Source organism: Myotis nattereri (genome assembly GCF_964212035.1).
Source record: "Myotis nattereri genome assembly, chromosome: 13".
NCBI lineage: Eukaryota > Metazoa > Chordata > Mammalia > Chiroptera > Vespertilionidae > Myotis > Myotis nattereri.
The window spans coordinates 59,915,125-59,931,946 of NC_138088.1; the positions used below are offsets into that span (position 1 = coordinate 59,915,125).

The window sequence follows — 16,822 nt, forward strand, 5'->3', positions numbered from 1 at the left end:
AGCCGCTAAGTCCCGCCCACTTCCTGCCGCCCTCTCGACACCAACAGATGTTTTTTCTTACCAGTGTCACTAGGCCCCTGCGCGCTGACCTCATCAAATTGTATTGGGGCCATTTTCATAACTTTTGTTTCTAAAAACCCGTTTAACCCTTCCTGAGCTCCCCTCTGAGAAAAGATCACCCTGCTTCCTGCTTCTGCCCAGTTTTCATTTGGCCCCTGGACCTGGTGGCGGGTGGACTGAGCCCACCCGGGTCTGGTTTCCACAGAGCGGGGTGAGCCCACAGCTGAAAACTGGAAGTCTGCCCCGAGGACAGACTCACAGACATGGATGCAGGGCAGTTCCCAGCACCTCCTGGGAGAGAACTGCCCAGAATGTGCAGGCGGTGCACTCTGTGCCAGGACCGCTACTCATCAAACAATGGGGGCCCCGGGGGAGGGACTGGGAGGTGGGCCCCAGTAGGCATACCTCAGGGCACCTGTGCGACCCGGACTGCCATTGCCCAAAGTGGGCTGGAAGTGATGGCATGGGAGGTCCTAGCCTGTGGAAGTTTCTGGAGCCACACCCCTCGTCTGAGTGCAGACCCCCCTCCGGCCAGGGGCTGTGTGTGGTGGAGGCGGAAGGAGAGGGGTGGTGCTCCAGCCTTCACTTGAAGCTCACACCCAGAACAGCAGTGACTCGAGGGAATGCGTGCGTGCCCTGGCCCTGCCCCTCGAGCCCTGGGCTGTGATGTTATGTGAGAGGAGTGGACTTCCTCTGGGCTCCCCCTTCTGAAAATGTGCGGGTCGGTGGCGCCTCTGCCCTACGAGCGCCTGGAAGGCTAGGAGCTCCCCGGAAGCCTCACCCAGAACAGGTTTGAGGCCCGAGACGGGCGATGGTGTGTTCTCCGAGGTGCGGGCGCCTTGCTTTGGTTGGTGCGGAAGTGTTTGCGGGCCGCCTGCACATGTGCCGGTGAGTGCGCGCTCAGAAGGCACGCAGCCGCCCACAGCGCTCCGTGCGCCAGTGTGGCGACAGTGGTGCGTGTGGCAGGGACATCCCAGCTTCGGAGCGCAGTCAGAGCTGCCCGTCCCCCAGTCCCTCCCGCAGAGGGAGCCCCTGCCAGTGGCCCGAGCAAGCTTTCTAGTGAGATTCCAGCCCGTTTCCCTTCCTTGTTCTGCTGGCCTGTCTCTTGGCCAACTTTGTGGGTATTCCATCCCCCTCGGGTCTGACAGGCTCCACGTCTGGGGTGATAGTTGGGGTTCAGGGGCCGTGGGCGGGGCTCAAGGAGATGGAACTGCACGTTTTCAGCCTGGATGGCATGGCTGAAGCTGGCTCTGGGCTTTCAAATTTCTGGACCAGCAACACCTGGCAGAACTGCTGGGGATGACATGGGGTCCTGGGCATGACGTGGGGTCCCAGGGATGACAGGTCTTAGGGGATGACATGGGGATCCTAGGGATGATGCGGGGTCCTAGGGATGATGTGGGGTCCTAGGGGATGACGTGGGGTCCTAGGGGATGAGCGGAAACATGGGCTGGAAGTGACCTGGAGTTGTTGTGTCTTAGGGCCTCAGTCTGTGAGGGCAGCAGTTTGGGTTTGTTAATTTCTCAAGTCTCAAAATGTTCCAGAAATGCCATGATTCCAGGAAGCCGTCCAGGGCCACAAAAGCATGTGTGCATCTGTGCACACACACGTGCGGTTTTGTGTACCCACCCACAGCTACACTCCAGGCCCCTCTGCCCTTGGGTTCCTGGCATCTCAGGGCCATCTGTCATTTCTCGTCTGTCATTTCTCGTCGCGGGAAAGGGCTCGTCTATGCTCTGAAACTGAGCAGACGGCTTTCGTGTCACCGGCTCCTCTCCTCTGACTGGGAGAGCTCCGCGGCGATCGCTGCCGTTCAAGGACCAGAAAGCGGGAGGCTGTTCCCCAGCGACTCACCAGGCGGCTAGAGGGCTCATCTGAACGTGCGCCTGGTCCCCGGCCGACTCTGATGTCCCGGGTTTATGGAGGCGCCTGGGTCCGAGGGAGGGCCCGGTTGCCTCCGTTTAGTCTTCGTGTGGGGCACAGCCCTGGGATGTATCTTAAGTGCCGGGTGAGTGAACAGCACCTCGATGACCCTTCTCCATGCCTGTGGGTTGCTGATGTTCGGAGAAGTTTCCTGGGAGATTACGGAGCAGGAGGTATGGCAGGCCCGGCGTCACTGCAGGCGGCTGGGGGTTTACTGCATTGGTGGCTTGCGTTAGCGTCCTCTGTCCTGTGGGGCATGGGAACGTGGTGGCACTGCAGTCCACGCGTGTTCTCGCTTATCCCTCTGCTGTTCACTGGGCCCTCTGGGTGCCACGGTGAATCTGATGGGTCAGGAGAGGGGCTGCACCATGGCCAGCTTTTCAGAAGTTCATGTTACACCACTTCCTTTGCTTTTACAAAAGACCTGCATGAATACCTGCTTTTGCTGATGAAAGAAATCGGACAACTTTTGCTTTTACCAAAAAAGGTAAAAAGTGGAAATAACATTTGTTTTGTGAACTGTTACTGTGTCAGCGGAGCCCGAGTGAGGGCGACCCTGCTTTTACTGTCCATAAGTGTTAGTTAGGTTTATGGTTTGGTGGGTTATTTTTGGGTGTGGGAGTGCTCAAAAAATTTCCCATATCCTATATAATAAAGAGCTAATATGCTAATTAGATTGGAGGCAGAACGATCTTCCGGAATGACCAGTGGGCAGGGGGCGGGGCCACGAGGCAACCAGAGCTGCGAGGGCCGATCCCTTTGCACCAATTTCGTGCATCAGGCCTCTGGGAAATGAATAATTGCTTCTTTGCTTTACGCCGTGTCTGCTTACGGGTGTGTTCATGGGACGCTGTACTTCGCACAGCGGGGACCCTGTGTTGTGCAAGCAGCACCTCATTTGAAATAAAGGATGGGCCACCCCAGGCAGACAGAGCCACTCCTGTTTTGTGGCCCTAAATGGCCCTCAGACATGGCTGGTGACTGTGCTGGGGAGGGGTGGGCACGCTCTCCGGGGGCTACGGGCTGGCCTGCAGGTTTTGAACACGTTACTCAGGAGCCTGTTTGGTTTGGGCCCCGCCTGTCTGCTCCGATCCACTCGTCGCTGAACCTGGGGCCAAAGCTGGTCCCTGCTGCTTCAGGAGGTGGTGGGTTTAGAGCAGCGGTTCTCAACCTGTGGGTCGCGACCCCTTTGGCGGTCGAACGACCCTTTCACAGGGGTCGCCTAAGACCACCCTGCATATCAGGTATTTACATGACGATTCATGACAGTAGCAACATGACAGTTATGAAGTAGCAACAAAAATAATTTTATGGTTGGGTCACAACATGAGGAACTGTATTTAAAGGGTCAGAAGGTTGAGAACCGCTGGTTTAGAGGGAGCTCTCCTGCTGTCTGTGTTTGAGATCATCTTTCCAGACACTTGCTTTCTAAAAATGCACCAAGAACCCAGCCAGCCATCATTTCCTCTGATAACTTATCTCGACCACACGCCTAAAGGCGCTCTCTGACTGAAGGCCCTCCTGCAGGCGCCTCTGACCCCAGGCCTTCCTGTTGGCCTCTCTCAGCCTCTCCCTGGCCTACCAGGTGGCCCACACGCCTAGCTGGGTTGTCCACCCTGAAGTGGGCTGTGAACAGAGGCCAAAGTGAGTCCCACCAATGTGGTTTGGAAGAAGGTGGGGAGGGTCTTGTGATGTCAGAGCAGGAAGGGCAGAGAGAGGCTCCCGCAGCCTGTGGCCTGGAGAAGGTGGAGTCAGAGCTCAGGTGGGGCACTCAGATCTCCATGTGTGGGTCCTTCCAGAGGCGTCACCTGCCAAGTCAGGCCAAGAATAAGCCATATCCTTGGGGCATCTGTTGCTATGGCAACCTTAGCTTTGCTTGGTGCCGAGAGGATGCTGGTCCTGTGGCGGGCGGGACATGTGTGTCCCCTACTTCAGCACTGATGGACTGGACCGGCCCCTCCTTTCCTTCTCCAGCCTGAACCTTGTGGGTGCTCTGCAGGGGTGTGGGGCAGGCTTGATGCGCTGCATCTGTGGTCAGCTCCCCTCTGCTGTGGCCAGCCTGGCAGGTGGAGGGGCCCGGAGAGAAAGCCCTCCCTCCGCTGTCACTGCCGACCAGAATCAGCTCCTGGAACATCCACTCTCCCTCCTCCCTCTCCAAGTGCGTGTCTGTGGGGAGGTGGTGCATTCTGAGGCGTCCAAGGTTCGCAGCAAACACCCCAGGGGGTGAGACAACTGAGCGGCCACCGGCCGGCAGGTGTGCCTGTGCCTGGAAGCTGGTTTGTCATGGGACGCTGGCAGGCCTTTGCCAGTCCCACCTCAGCCCTTTCCTCGTAAACTGTGTCTCTGCCAAGTTGCTTTCAATTCCCATCACTGTGGCTCATTCCTCGTTGACGGATCTTTAAACCAGGCAGGCACCCAGGCACAATGAAAACTCATCCTTAGGGTGGCCTCTGGCCCTTCCTGCATCAGGGGACTGAGCCCCTCTACTCCATGACCTGCCTCCATAGCAGGCCTCCAGCTCAGGGGACCACGCTGCCAGCCCTGAGGCACAGGCCACGGGCAGACGCCACTGTGGTCCCCTGCCCCTGGCTGGGGTGTTCCTAAGGCCTGAGCATGTTTTCTGTAAGGGTGATGGGAGATGCCTGTCCCTTCTGCATCTTGAGACTGAGGGGAAATGCAGTGTGTCATCCTGAAACCACCCCGACTTTTTTCCGGGGTACCTGGACTCTTGCTCCAGGTTCTCCAAGAGGCCAACTTGGGGTGGACAGGAGCTGGCGGGGGGGGGCGGGGGTCCTGGCCAAGCAGCTCAGGCCCACAGCTTCGGAGGCCAAGCAGGGCGTGCAGTGCCCTCTGCCGGCCACAGGTTCCCATCGCTGGGCACCAGGCCTGCTCTGGGAAGGGCTGGAACAGAAGCCAGCTCCACACACACGCTGTGAGCCAGCCCGGAGTGCAGAGACAAGCCCTCCCTGCGGATTCCCACCGCAGGGGGCTGGTCTCCCGGGCAGCTGTGTCCCCCAGGGAGGCGGTGCTCGAGGAGACGGCAGTATTTGAGGCATTCCAGGGGCAGCCAGCAAGAGGCAGGCGTCTTCCAAGCCTGACATTAGGGTCTCTAAAAACTTAAGATCCATCATTACTATCTGTTTAAAAAGGTTTCTTCAGCCCTGACCGGTTTGGCTCAGCAGATAGAGCATCGGCCTGTGGACTCAGGGGTCCCAGGTTCGATTCCAGTCAAGGGCATGTACCTTGGTTGCGGGCACATCCCCAGTGGGGAGTGTGCAGGGGGCAGCTGATCGATATTTCTCTCTCATCGATGGTTCTAACTCTCTATCCCTCTCCCTTCCTCTCTGTAAAAACTCAATAAAATATATTTTTTTTAAAAAAAGGTTTCTTCAATATATTTTTATTGATTTCAGGGAGGAAGGGAGAGAGAGGAACACCAAGGATGAGAGCAAATCACTGGTTGGCTGCACGACAGACCAAGCCCGCAACCCGGGCATGTGCCCTTGACTGGAATCGAACCGGGGACCCTTCAGTCCACAGGCTGGCGCTCTATCCACTGAGCCAAACTGGCTAGGGCTGATAACCAACTTACTAGTATTCCTGTAATTGTCTTTATTAGACATTTAAATACGAGTATAATTCATATATGTTAGAATAAGCCAAATAATCCAAAGTTGCCTTAAAAATGTTAAATTTTTACTACTCCCCACTCCCCACCCGCCCCCGTTCCTTCGACTGTATTTTCAAGTTTAGCACAAGCTTAGCGGTGGCGTCCATACAGCTGTCTCCTGTGGCTCCTGCCTGTGTGGCCCCCAGGCCCAGCCCTCAGTGGCTATCAGCTGCTTCATCTGTGGTTTCACTCCGCACTGGACCATACAACAGACGCATATGGCTACACGATTGTATCACAGGCGGCAGATACCACCCTCGGGTGACCTCTGGGCCCTGGAGGACCTCCCTGTGGCGGAGGCCAGTCTGAGGGCATTTTCTGAGAACTTTCTCTCACATTCTGGATGCGTCCTCTGAGCGGTGTTCACTTTCCTTGCTCAGTGGAAGCATTCTGCAGAGATTTCTTGCTCTCTGTATGCAGCTTAAGGATGAGTTGTCGGGTCAGGGTCAAGGTCAGGGTGGACCCCATTCAGCTGGTCTTCTTGGCCACTCTCCTGCCCAAGGGGAGGACGGGTCGGAAAACGGGGCCGGAAGAACCAGCCTGTGTTCCTGGTTCCTCAGTCCCAATGCGAGGCGCGAGGAAGGCCCGTTGACCCTCCCTGTCCGTGCGGATGAGAGTTTACTTGCCTTTATCCTTTTTGTTTTGTTTCGCTGGTATTTTTAAAGGATGCTTTATTACAACTGTTTATTCCTAAAGCATATTTTTAAGTCAAGTGCTTTTAAAGTGTGTGGAAGTCCTTCCCACGGGCGTCTCGCTTTCCTCATCAGGGAAGACAACGCGGAATTCTCATTGTGGCACACACAGCACAGCCTGTTCGGAAAGGCCGGCGTCGCTCCTGCTCTGGTCCCTGCTGCCTCGCCGGTTTGTCCGGCGCGCTTCCTGCCTTTGCTGCCTCTTGTGATGGCCTCTGACCTCGCAGGCCACCCCGCCGGCCCGGGCCCCCATCCACTCAGACTCGCTTTCTCTGTTTGTCCTCCGGCAGGAGGAGCTCGGGGCAGTTATGGGCCGGCACAGCTCCTTTCTGTCTCCTTCAAAGCCCAGAGAATACTTGGGGGGAGGGGCAGGTACAAGGAGTGAGATCACAGGCTCGAGTCCTTACCTGACACCCACATCGAGAAGCTCAGGGAATTTGAATTCTCTGGTCACCCACTTGGTGGCGGGTTTTGACCTGCCCTGAATTGTTGAAGGTGGTTTTTATACGCGTACATTAATCCAGCCGGGTGAGCGTGTGCCTGTGTTCTGGTGTAGAAATGTTAGTGGTTGGTCTGGGGTTCCCCACCATACGGTGGTGGCGTTTTACCCCAGCGCCTGGGGGAAAGGGTGGTGGACGATGTGCCTGTGCGTCTGTCTGAGGCCATTGTTGCATCAGCTCCGGGAGCAGAGGCTGGGGCCCACAGAGCCGATTGAGGGCATGTGACCAGGGTGTGACCTTGCCGCCTGAGGGCTGGGCTGCTACTGGGCCTTCCCTGGGGACAGATAACAGCCAGGACTTGAGTGGCGGGCAGGCCGGGCTCTGGGAGCCAGCGTGGAGCCTGAGTGTGGCTAAGGGTCCTCTGCTTACCTCCGAGCAGGGATGGGACTGGGGGTGGGAGGCTGCCCTACACACCTTTTTCTGCTACTTGGTGTCTAAAGTCTGTTTTTAACATTGGCGGGGGGGGGGGGCAAAAAAATAAAGCAATATGCCTGCAAGCTACTGAGCAAGGAACCAAGGGGCAGGAGGAGCTCCTGGGCGCCCATGAGTCTCATTCCACAGGGCTCCGTTTCATCCCTTAAAGCGCATTTCTAGTAACTGTATTAGCTGTGGTGTTAAGTCTGCTGTTTAACCCCAGGCCAGGTTTCCTCGCTGCTCCCTGAGCCCCTGGACACTTGTTTTGTTAGACCTGGATTTTAATTGGTCCCTCGGATCCAGTTTACTGAATGAGACCGCATTGCCTGTCTGAGGTCCCACCTGCCGTCCGCCCAGGCCCAGGCCCAGGGCCTGCTGCTCCTGCTTGACCTGAGCTGTGGGACAGATTCTTTCAGGAGCCTGAGGACCCAAGACTGAGCCGGGACTAGATGAGTCAGAGAGGGCGGCCTGCATGCTCCAGGCCCTATTAGAGCGCAGGTCCTGCCGATGGCTGGGGCGGGGGCAGGGGGCTCACCTGTGTTCAGCCTGTTGCTACTCCTCTGGGTCCCTCACAGGTTGGGGAATGAGCCTGACACATCAGAGGGCCTTGTCGCCTGTGGTGCAGGAGACCCTGGAGTGGTGGTGTCCCTCCAGGGATCCCAGGCTCTGGAAGGGGTCCATGAGCCCCGGGGCCTGCTGGGAGCCTTTGTACTTCTGTGGGATCATCTCAACCTCCCAAACTGGAACCCTGCCCCGTGGTGTAACAAGGAAGTGTATCCTGAGCCGCTCAAGCGTAAGGCCCGGTCCCGGTTAGCGCAGAGCTCAGGTGGCTTCCTTAGGGGCATCGAAGGCTGTCGTGGGTCTCCCTGGTTTAGCAGAATTCTCATTCGAAAGATGTCCGTTACTTTGTGGGACCTTCAGATGTCTGAGCTTTGTGAAGATGAGGAACTAGAATAAAGAAACTGGGGAAGCCTTAGGGATGAACTCGGGGTACCAGTGCAGGGGGGGGAGGGCCTGGGTTTCTGCGCCCTGTGGTGGGTCCGGTCCGGCCCGTAGGCAGGGCAGCCGGCTGGTCGTCCTCAGTCAAGTGAACTGCCAGGCCTCAGACCTGGTCGGGGGAGGGGAGCCTCCATTCTCTTGCCCTCACTTTTGGGTGTTTCCATTTTGTCTTTGCTGTCCCAGCAGCGGCTGTACAACGAAGTGTTTTCCTTCCTTTTATCCCCGTTTTCTTAAATCTCGGGTTTCCCTTTCATGGAATAGGCCTCTTTCCAGCAGTAAACAGGCATCTGGCTTTCTCGTCCAGGCGTCTTCCCCGCTCAGCACGGTGAATTCCTGACGCCAGACCTTCCAGCCCAGGTCACACCCTGGAAGAGCTGTGTTTCTGTTGTTTGTAAGGTTCGGCCTTGGGGCACTGTCCCTGCTGATGAAAGACCTGACTTGCCTTTTGACCTTTCGTGGGTTTCGCTGAGGTGCACCTCCCGGGGCGGGGGGTGGGGGGCAGTCTGCGCCTGGGGCTGTGTCCAAAGGGGTGTCTTCCCAAGGAAGGCGCGAGCGGTCCTTGATGGTCTGTTGCTTCCCACCAGATGCCTTCTGCGTTGGGGAGAAGAGGCTCTCCTTCCTTCCTCCTGGGTTCTCGGCTGGTCTTCATAGTCAAGTGGACAGAAGACAGTCACCGGGGAAAGGCTCCCCATAAAGATAAGAGCCAGGGGCAAGCCCGGCAGTGGAGGCTCCTGTGCCGTCCTGAGCTGAGGCGCAGGGCGGGGCGGGCGGCTGGGGCTGGAGGCTGGGTCATTAGATTGTCTCAGGCAGCGCAGGGAGAGGTCTTGTTTTCAGGCCAGGTTAGTGGGAGGATTGCTGGGTCTCAGTTGCCTTCAGCTCAGAGTAAACCCACGTGCCCATGTGGCACCTGGTGGGGTGGCATGTCCTCCCTTGCACACGTGTTTGTCCTAATCTGACCCTCACAGCCACTCTGGGATGCAGGTCACGTGATCCCTCTCCTCCAGAAAGGGGCCTGCTTATCCCCACAGCACGGCCCCCCTCTTCCCTGCATGGCCTTTGTTTACCTGTTCCACAGCGACTGCATCATGTCAGGTGGTGGTCGGGGGATCAATTCAGTGGCAGGAAGTTCTGGCTTAAGCGTGTGGACCAGCAGAAAGGAAAGGTGGAGGTTGGCTCTCACAGCAGGCACTGCCGAGGGAGCCCAGGGCCAGCGCGGGTGACGGGGTGCTGGCCTCGGCGCGGACACACTGCTCCCAGCTCAGCGCCGCCCGGAGGAGGGCTGTGGTAATGGAGTCCTTGCAGTAGCTGGCTCCTTCAGGAGACGGATGTCACACTTCATACATTCTTGCTTCAAAAGAAATACTGCGGGAAGGGGATCGAAGCGACACGAATCAGAGGTTACTGCCACCAAGTCCAGACCTCACACATCCAGACTCGCTGTCTGCGTGGCCCTGGGTCAGGGCGGGCGCCGCAGCTGGAGGAGCCACAGGAGAGCCGGCCACAGGACCTCCCCTCCCCACCCTCCAAAACGCCGGCCGCAGAAGTCACTTGCTTTTTAAAAAACTTTTTAAATAATAGGACACAGATGATTTGTATAAGCTGATGCCTGGTCTTCCCTTTGATTGCATAATTGAGGTTCTGCTTATCAATTTTTCAGGAAGCCATCTAATTATACAGATTAAAATTCAAAGGAAGCAAAAAGGCTGATTATGCCTCACCCAGGGAATTGGAGGAGGGTGTGGGCTCTGCTCAGACGGTGATGCTGCCGGTCCTCACCTCTGAGGCGCTTCACAAACAGGCACCAGCGCCCCTCTCACCCTCTGCGGGTTCGCGCCTGGGCTCTGGCTTCACCACAGCGTCCGGGACCCACGCTCTGGGCAGGCTGAGTGCCCCCGGGGCACACCGGGGTCCTAGCCTCTGTGATGTCCATCCCCCTCCCCCCTTCGCATGATGGACCTTCCATAAGCGCAGCAAAGCAAAGCAATTTAAAGGATACGCCCACCAAGTCGTCATCCACCCAGGTCTTCCGCTGCGTTAGGGCTGCCTTCCTTCATCTCACTAACCCAGCTCGGCCGTTCCTGGTGTGAGGGCTCCCCTGGTTTGGGAAGAGTTTGGGTAGCTCTTGGATTAATGTTGCATTAATTATTTATGGGATCAGAAATTGTGCCTTTCCCCAGCTCTTTAAAGAAAACACCACATAATTATTGCCATAAATCTTTGGGGTGCTTTTTCAGTCTCGTTCCTGGGAAATTAGCCATTAACCACCATGGGCCATAAGCCACCTGCCTCTCCACAGTCACACCTGCATGCTGACCTGGGATAGAGGAACTCCGCGTTTTGCATAACTGATCACTGAACACGATAGTCCCCACTATTGACCCTGGGCCTCGCTTTTGTCTCCAGTCCCTCCTTGGCTGGGTAGCTGGGACACCTTTTTCTCTGTGTGGTTATTGTCCAGCTACGGCTGCAGCAGCGAGTTCAGAGCTGGGACACTGGGTGCAGGTAACAGTATGCTCTCGGCTGGTCCGTGGATGAGCAGGAAGTGAGGGTTGGAGCTTCCAAGATCGAGAGGCCACAGACTCCCTCCTCATCCTCGGTGGCATGTGGGTTCCCTTCGGAGGCTCCCACATCCCCAGCCCTTCTGCCTGGACGCTACCCTTACGGATGGCTCTGTGGCCCCCTCCACATGCAAGGAAGGCTTGGGAGATGGCACTGTGCCCACTGGAGAGGAGTGTGGGCCTTTCTGTCCGTTCTGCCGTGGCGCCAAGGGCTCATGTGGCCCGCAGCAGCAGCTGACCCCTGATGGGAAGGTCCTGTGAACCACCTGGCAGACGGCCTTGAGCCTCTCATGTAGTCGCAGGTGGGTGCCAGCATCTCAGTGCCAGTGAACCTGGGACCTGTTTCCCAGGTGCTCCCGGGGCCTGTGCCACCCCCTGCGGCTCTGCCCTTGGGGTCACAGATGCACAGGACACGTCCAAAGGTCTGTCCCTTGGTCTTTGGCATTGAGTACAAATTACTCCGCTTCCCTCAAGTTAAAAGCAAGAGACCCGATGCCATCGGCTAGCTGTGGGGACAGAGGGCTCTAGCCTGAGCCTGTTTGGTGCTTCCTGCCACAGGCAGGAGATGGGCCCTGGCCCGGAGCAGCCCTTGTGCCGTGCGTGCGGAGGGCGAGCGCCAGGCGGCAGGTCCCCTTAGAGAGGAGCAGCCGTCCTGACTGACCTGTCGCCCTGTGCCCCGGGTGTCCGGAGAGTAAGGCCTCTTTTCTCCTTGTTTCAGGGTTCATAGTGGCGTCATGCCCGCAGCCTCCTGCCAGTCCCCCTAAGTCTTAGAGGACCGCTTTGCCTTTTGAATCAGAGTTGCAAAGTTCGATAAAGAATGGCCCTTGTGGATAAGCACAAAGTCAAGCGCCAGCGATTGGACAGAATTTGTGAAGGTAAGAGCCAGCGTGATTGGCGGTTTTCAACCAAAGTCGCGCAGTCCTGCCCTTGATCGTGACCAGGACACCTGTCTCACCTCTCACTTGTCGGGACCTGGTTCCCTGTCAGACGGTGCACCGCACCCCCACACTGCAGCCAAGGCCCCTGGACCCTAGCACCTCTCACCATCAGGCACCTCTGGCCGTGGCCTTGTGATCAGCAGGCCTGACCTTTGCATAGAGAGGTTGAGGCCTGGCTTCCGGTTGGGTGGGCCAGGAGGAAGCTGGGGAGGAAGTAGGCCTCAAGGTCCATTTTTTTCCACTTACCTAAGATCATTTGCATATGAAAGACACAGTATATTAGGACCATCTTTTTTACTTCCTGAAGTTTCCGGACTTGCTCTGTTTCGAATTAAGATGTTTGCAAGGATGGATTACACATTGCTCCTGAGGGAACCAGTGCTGCCCTTGTGTGCGCATCCCTGCGTCTCCGAGGATGCCTGGGAGTGCTTTAGTCATGAAAGAAAAACAAACATGATTAAAGTCTAATGGAAACCTGGCGACAGCACTCAACAACGTTGCCGAAGCAGCGCCCTCTCCTCATTAGGGAGGGGCGGGGAATCGAGAGCAGCCGTGTGCCGCCCCGGGCACCAGGCCCGCTCGCTCGGTGTGGCTCAGCTCCGCGTGCTTCCTGGTGACTTCACCCAGGGCTGGTCACAGGCGATGGTGGGAGCCCGCTCACTCGGACAGGAGCACGTCTCCCACCACCAGTTGTCCGTATAGAACTGCTCTGAGTGGACGTGGTCCCAGCCACGGGGGATGGAGGCATCAGAGCCGCGTCCTGCCGAGTGGCGGAGCCCCGAGAGACCCCAGAATGTAAGAGCACGACTGGGGTTCCGCAGGGTGCAGAGGTTGGGGTTTGTGCATTTTTTAAAAAATCAACATTTAAAAATGTTCAAGCTCACAGATGGATAGGCGGTCCAGTGGACAGTGATGTCCCTTCCGCTGTGTATCCCACTGGATAACTCGCTGTCTGCTTCTTTCTGTAGAGACGTAGCTAGAAATACCATGTGTGAGAGGGAGTGGATGGGCGTTTCCAGACCCTCGGAGCGGAGCTGTGAGAGCAGCAGTTCGCTCTGAAGGCCCAGGGCATGGATCTCTTTTTAGCATCCTTTCCTGCGTAGACACTGCACCAGTCAGCCCAGGGAACTGGGCCTCGTGCCAACATCCTCTGATCCAGAGACTTCCTCCCCACCTGCTTCAGCCACTCCATGTGCCTGTGTGAAACCTGCCAAGGAACAGTGCGCTTAGTCCTCCAGGCTCTTGGGTCTCCATAATCTCCCATCATTCCAGGGCCTCTGACCTTTAAAAGCATTGACATCATGCAAACCCTCGGGCCAAGTTTGTCTGTACAACATCCCATAACCGAGGTTCACCTTATTGGGGAGGGATTTTTAAATGCTGTTGACCTGTGGAAAGGAGCTGCCATTTAGGTCTTGTTCCAGTTCCAGAAAGCTCCAGGTTTCGGTTCCAAGGTGGGTGTCAGGGATGTCTGGCTGGTCCCACACATTTGTTTAGTGAGGTACCAGCTGCTGCAGAACATCTCCATGGGCTCCTTGCCTGGATAGGCCGATGGAGCATCTGGCCCAGGTGAAGGCGCCTTCACACGTGATGCTGGGGCTCGAGGTCATGCACAGGACAGAGTACCACTTGCTCCTCCGGCTGGTCTGGGGCCTCCATCCAAACCAGCTGGAATAGTGGTCTTGCCGGTGACTTGAAGGCCTGATGTAACTGCTTTAAGCAGCGCTCCTGTTTGCATGTGGATCATTTGTTCTCTGCTTTATCGTGATGCTAATACCAAGCCGTCCTGCGTGACTTGGAGCAGGGCCTGCAGCTGCCTGCTCAGGACCAGAGGCGGCTCCTTTGGGATGTGTAACCGAGGCCTTGGTTTCCCTCTGGGTGTTTGCTGGCATGACGGACGGGCTGCGACAGTCAGGGTTTTAATCTATCACTGCTGTAGCGGCGCAGGTCGGCCTGAGCACCAAAGGGTCTCGGGTTCGATTCCCGTCAAGGGCATGCACCTGAGCTGCAGGTTTGACCCCCATTCTGGGCACATGTGGGAAGCAACTAATTGATGTATCTCTCCCACATCAATCAATCAATCAATCTCTCCCTCTCCGCCCCCCTTCTCTCTCATTCTCTCCCTCCCTTCCACTCTCTCTAAAAACCAATGGGAAAAATATCTTGGGTGAGGATATTTTTAAAAAGAAACAGTGTTGAAGCTGGCTGTCTATAGTCCACAATCATTTGTAATAAATATCTCCAAATAGTTCCAAAATGTGGATATTTAAAATGGGATTCGTAAATGTTGCTGTACATTATAATTGTATGTTTGGATCAGGCAATTATCCACATTTCCAGTAATTACGTCATTAGTGGTGATTACCTTAGCTTTGTAAACATACAACAGTCAGCTAGACAATGTAGACGAACGTGCTGGAACCGAGCCCTTAGTCAGAGATGGACATCAGCAAAGGACGGGGCGGTCAAGGTGCAGCGTCCCGGAGTCACCTGCGAGGAGGGGACTGTGGGCCTCGCCTGGCCACCTGGTCACCTGGCCACCTGGCCGCCGCTCTTGGCTGTACGGTCAGTTTGGAGGTGCAGGCCCTCGCTTTCTGCAGGAGAGAATCAGGTTGTTTTATTCGTTCTGTTGCTTAGCGTCTGTGAAATGCAGACTCAGGCTTCTCCCCACTCTTGTTGATGCGCTGCTGGGCTCTGACTGCACTTGGCCGGGTTATTTAAACTCGCCAATTCTAAGAGCAGCGTGTCTACACCGCCCGTGTCCACACCCCCACGTCCACTCTGAGGGCCGGGGAGGGATGACGCGGTCTTGGTTTTGTGCTGCCGCTGCTGCTCTCGCCCCACCACCCAGCAGGGATCCCCTGTGCCCAGGTTGGCAGCGCCCCGCCCCTGCCTGGGAGTGTCTGGGAGCAAACCTCCCGCTGCCTGGCTGGTCCCCAGCCTCTCTGCTCTCGGTGCGCCTGGCCGTCACTGCGCCTCTGAGGGACAGTGTCCGCCTTCTGGCCTCATACCTCCCTCCCAGGAGCCAGTTCCCGTCTCCGGGCCAGGCCCCCTTCATCCCAGGAGCCCCGAGGGCAGTGCAGCCTCTGCGGACCTGCAGACAGCACATCACCCCCACAATATGGAGGTCCCTGGGCAGGGGCATATCCCACAGCTCAACCTGATGACCGGTGTTTGGGGTGACTGTGTAGCTAGAACCCCAAGACTGCTGCCGGCCTCTCCTCCCTTTTAGACCCTGGGAGTGAGGTGCAGAGAAATGAGACTCCGGCTTCTGGCCGGATTCCGCTCTTTGCTGCGGGTCCCAAATGTGGGGGGACTGTTGCCCACAGAGCCCAGCTCTCGGGTCCCATAGGGGACTCGGCGGCTCTGGGACCCGAGCTCCCCTGCCAGGCCCAGGCAGGGACTGGCTCCGCACCAGCGGGGCTGGGAAGCCGCAGGGAGGGGGCGAAGGGTGTGCCTTCTGCACATCCATGGCTCCCGGCTGGTGGTCTCTGCACTTTTGTCCCTCTTGCTGTGTGGCTTGCTCGCGGGAGAGAGGTGTGTGCCAAGAGGTCCTTCTCTCCCCTTCGCGCCTGGGCCAGTGCAGCTGATTCTTCCAAGGGGGTGGGCAGTCAGCCCTCCCTCAGCGATCAGAGGTCTGTGCAGCCCACCTGCTGGCTGTGCGCTCGGACCCTTGCGCTGTCTGCACGGTGGTGTCACCATGACCCGTGGCCGGCTTCGTGGACCGGGGGCCAAGTGACGGGGTGGCTGGAGGAGGCCTCCTGCAGGTGGGCGGTCTGAGCCGGACCCCGGTGGGCAGGAATGACTGCGGCACCCTGGCGAGGTAACGGGGAATTCTTGGCACCTCCTCCCTTCTCCTGACTTTCCCGTTGCTCGCACCCCTGCCACCTGCCCGCGCCTGCTGCTTCCAGGTACCCGGGAGGGTGCCCACCTCTTGTGCAGGTTTTCACGTGAGTGACTACTGGGCGCGCTGCCGGGACAGAAGGAACAAACAATTTCAGGGCAGAGCTGTTTTTAAACATGAGCTCCGAGACACTTGCCAGGAACAAACCAGCCGTGTGGGAAGTGGGACTCCCGGAACCGTGTGGCCCTCTAACCTCAGCGCCGTCCGCTGGAGCCACCGCCTGCGGGAGGCCGAGTGGGTGGGCGCTGCACCCCACGTTCCACGGGCGCAGGGAGGTGCCCCGGTTTCTTCCCGCCTTCACTCTCAGCGCCGTGCCTCCTGGCCTCGTGGCCCCAGGCCTGGAGGAGGAGGACCAGGAAGTGGAGGGCTGGCCGCACGACCCCCAGAGGTGGTCTCGGCTGTCCCCTGAGAAGGAGACGCCACTCAGCGTCGGGGACAGACAGTGAGGCCAGTGGCCGCCACGTGAGTCCAGCCTTCAGGTTCAGGTTCGCCTGTTTCACCATCGGCTCATCTTTTTTTTTTTTTAAGTAAAGGAGTGAGGCTCTGACCCCAGACCTGCCCTCCTGCTTTCCATCCGAGGGGTTTCCGTCCTCTGGCCGCCGGCGCGCTCGCGGCGGCTTCCCCAGGACTGAGCTCCTGAGGGCGGGCTCAGGGTCTCCCCTCCCTGAGTTCCCGGCTCTCCTGGGACCGCGAGACCCCCCGCAGGGAACTGAGGGCTGGTTGCAGGTCTTGCTTCTAACCCGAGGTCGCCATTCGGGCGATGGGGGGTGGGCAGCTTTCTCTGGGGCTTGTCTGCAAGCGAATGTGGCCGTGTCTGCCTCAGCGTTGGGAAGTGGCTCTGGGCGCGATGCCGCTTTCTGTAGTGGGCGTCCTGGCAGAAGCGGAAGAGACGTCTGTGAGACTCGTTCCTTTCGGAAGCTGGCCCGTCGTGCTGGATGTAGTCAGCACGAGGTTCTTCACAGGCCTGTCGGCGCTGAACCGCGTGGGCCCGGGCCAGGGGTTTTCACCCATCATCTCGGCGGGACTGGGCCCAGGCCGAGGGAGCTGGGGCGGCTGCCAGGCGGGGACGGGTTGGGATGGGTCCGGAACCCGGGCCTCCCGAAGCTGGTCTGCCGCCCTGGCCCAGCCCCCGCTCCAGGCGGCCCAGAGCCTGTCCTGCTTTGC

General features: G+C 57.8%; 1 protein-coding gene across 5 annotated transcripts in view; it reads left to right on the top strand.

Moving 5' to 3' along the window:
• The window catches only part of CTBP2 (C-terminal binding protein 2), a gene marked incomplete at its 5' end in the record, with an annotated part of 101,026 nt that overhangs the window by 65,603 nt on the left and 18,601 nt on the right, over positions 1–16,822 (top strand). For 2 of the 5 annotated variants that reach the window (XM_081105296.1, XM_081105295.1), the window contains one exon: positions 11,535–11,691. The exons of the other annotated variants lie outside the window; for them this stretch is intronic. In XM_081105296.1, coding sequence (XP_080961422.1) covers positions 11,634–11,691 — 58 coding nt within the window. The remainder of the gene's footprint in view (positions 1–11,534; positions 11,692–16,822) is intronic. 5 annotated transcript variants of the gene reach the window in all.